Source organism: Atractosteus spatula, chromosome 4, assembly GCF_055471065.1.
Source record: "Atractosteus spatula isolate fAtrSpa1 chromosome 4, fAtrSpa1.hap1, whole genome shotgun sequence".
NCBI lineage: Eukaryota > Metazoa > Chordata > Actinopteri > Semionotiformes > Lepisosteidae > Atractosteus > Atractosteus spatula.
Window position 1 is genome coordinate 16,260,234 of NC_142709.1, and position 2,538 is coordinate 16,262,771.

At 39.8% G+C, this 2,538-nt stretch overlaps 1 protein-coding gene across 1 annotated transcript; it reads right to left on the reverse strand.

The window, feature by feature from the left end:
• Nucleotides 1-738: 738 nt before the first annotated feature.
• On the reverse strand, nucleotides 739-2,272 carry LOC148835927 (cystatin-like). Its single transcript, XM_088913107.1, has 3 exons — nucleotides 2,066-2,272; nucleotides 1,055-1,171; nucleotides 739-834 (listed from the first exon to the last, which is right to left on the reverse strand). Exons 1-3 carry the CDS (start codon nucleotides 2,270-2,272, stop codon nucleotides 739-741), a joined length of 420 nt encoding a protein of 139 aa, XP_088769233.1.
• Nucleotides 2,273-2,538: the final 266 nt, after the last annotated feature.

Genomic DNA, 2,538 nt, shown 5'->3' on the forward strand with positions numbered 1-2,538 from the left:
TCTCCTGCTACATTACCTTTACTTACTGCCCTGTCTTTCTCACACCTGAAGAAGGTTCCACGGCCAAAACGTTGTGTTCTCTTTCTTCTCTTTTCAGCATGGAATAAACCTATTGCTTGTTCCTTGATATGTCAAAATGTTTTTATACCCTGTCCCTTCATGCAACTTCACATGGTTGAATCTTTGCTTTAAATTCACAACTTGACTGAGATATCCTATAGACACGTTTATTTATTTTGAAATCATGTAAACCACTGTTATTGCACACAGAGGTCTAATTGTACAGCAGTTTTACACATCTAAATTTATGTAGGTTTCCACAGCAAAGACTTTAAAGACTTAGAATATTTTTGCTTTGAATGTGCGGAGTAGGTTGTGTATATAACAGAAACTAATTGCTGCTGCATAGTGTCATGACTGCAAGCTTTAAAGCAACAAAATGTGGTATCTGTGCCAGGGTGCAAGACACAGTATGTCTTTTGTCTTACTGGCATCACACATGATAACTGTGAAAAGTTTCCAAGACAGAAGAAACTATTTGCTATAGACAGGGTTTATTCATGACTTCATTGGCTTGACTTTATTATACTTTAATGTTTTAGGGCATACTTGAGGAAATGTAATAAATAGTAAGACAGTAGAGTTGCAAGACAATAAAACGCATGTGATATCACTCTTTCATTTTTTTATTGTTCAATCAGTAAGAGTGCTAGATACAGAGCCATGAACTCCAGCCCCTCACTGTCCCTCTTGTCTCGGGTGGCACTGACTTTCAATCAGCACTCTCTCCTGCTTCCAGGGAGCATTCAAGACCACAAAATGACACAGGAGGGCCTGGAGTGGAGCAAAAGGAAGATGTTGAGAGGAACAGCACTCATACATCTGAACACATTTTCAACTAAAAGGGTCCTCTATTAATTGATTGTGAGTGACAACGCCACATTAATCGGAAGAGGAAATCCCATTTCTTCAGAATAAGAAATCAAAACAAAATATAATCATGCATTTTGCAAACTTGCCAGATGACATCTGATATGATGTTAAAGAGGCTCACCTTTGTGTCTTGTGGGTTTGTTATAAGTAGGCAGGACTGAGGGTCAGTATCCTCTTTTTTCCTGCACTGGGTTTTTTGCAGCAGCACATCCATTATGTACTCTCCTCCACCGACATCCTGAAACACAGGTCACACCACTGAGTCATTACTTTACACCATCCAGTCTGCTTTGCAGCCTCTAATGGAATCTGAGTTTTGTGATAATACATGAACGCGTGTTGTGTAATTGACTCTTTAACACACAGAGTATTCAAAGGTCCCAGGTTCAGTCAAGTGAGAGTGTAATCAAGATGTTTCATAGCTGCTCACTGAGGCCAGCTATCCAGGTGTGTCTTGATAATCAGCTGTCAGATATGATGCATGGAAAGATCGGACATTTCTGTACAAAGAAGAAATTGTAAAGACTTTGACAAGTCAAAACAGAGGACCTCTTCAAAATGAACAGCGAAATTGTTCTAGGCTGAAAAGTAGAAAAGAAATGTAGCATTTTGGCAGCAGAGATTTTCTCAGGTAGGAGTGTGAGAGAGGAAGATGGCAGGAACATCAAGCACAGGAAGTATGACCTGCTATCAGATATGATGCTTGGAAAGATTGGACATTACATGACTTTTAGCCAATTTCAGAAAATACTGTACAGACTCTCTGCAGATATCAAAAGAAAAGACCCTGAAAAGACAAAAGCTGATATCAAAATGTCTCATCTATGCTCATAGAGATCAAACTGCTAAAGTATAATTGGGGCTGTATTGAGGGTGCTTCCCTGCAGCCCAACTAGCATATGCTCATTATTGCTGCTGAGAAAGAAATTACCTGAACTATAGTTTCAATTCACACCTACAGTAGAGCTATGTAAGGTCACTTAACTTTAAAGACATCGGATGCTGTAATGGCTGGAACCATTGCTTCAAGTTAACTGTGATTATATTAAAATTATATAGATATTTCCACAATATAATCAAATACACTTCCTACTACAGTATATAAGACTGATCATATTTTAAAGCCTCTTACCTTCTCTTTCACGGACTCGAACGTGGTTATTTTGTAGAGGTAGGGGTCCTTGTTGAAGTAGTTGAATGAGTACAGGGCAAAGGCAGCAGAGTCACGGACCTCTGGGCTGTCAGGATCAGCATCTTGCAGAGCTCCTGCAGGTGCTGACAGCGCAGGGAGCAGAGCCAAAGAGAGGAGAACACAGAGGAGCTGCCAGTGGCTTGTCATCTTCTACTGCTGCTCTTCGCTCTGGAGAGACACTGAGGACTGGGCTGCTAACTGGGTTTTTATAACGGACAGGTCAGAATAACAACTCAGCAATTTCTTTGTCTCTTCACCAGTTTTGAAATGTAATATTAATGGCTTTTTAGTTCATGTCCAACAATTTCACCATTCTTATCTTTCATAATTCTGCACACAATAGACATCCTGCACTGGTGACATACTTAATTGCAATGTTAATCTGTGCTATTGCAGAAAAAATTGGTGCAATG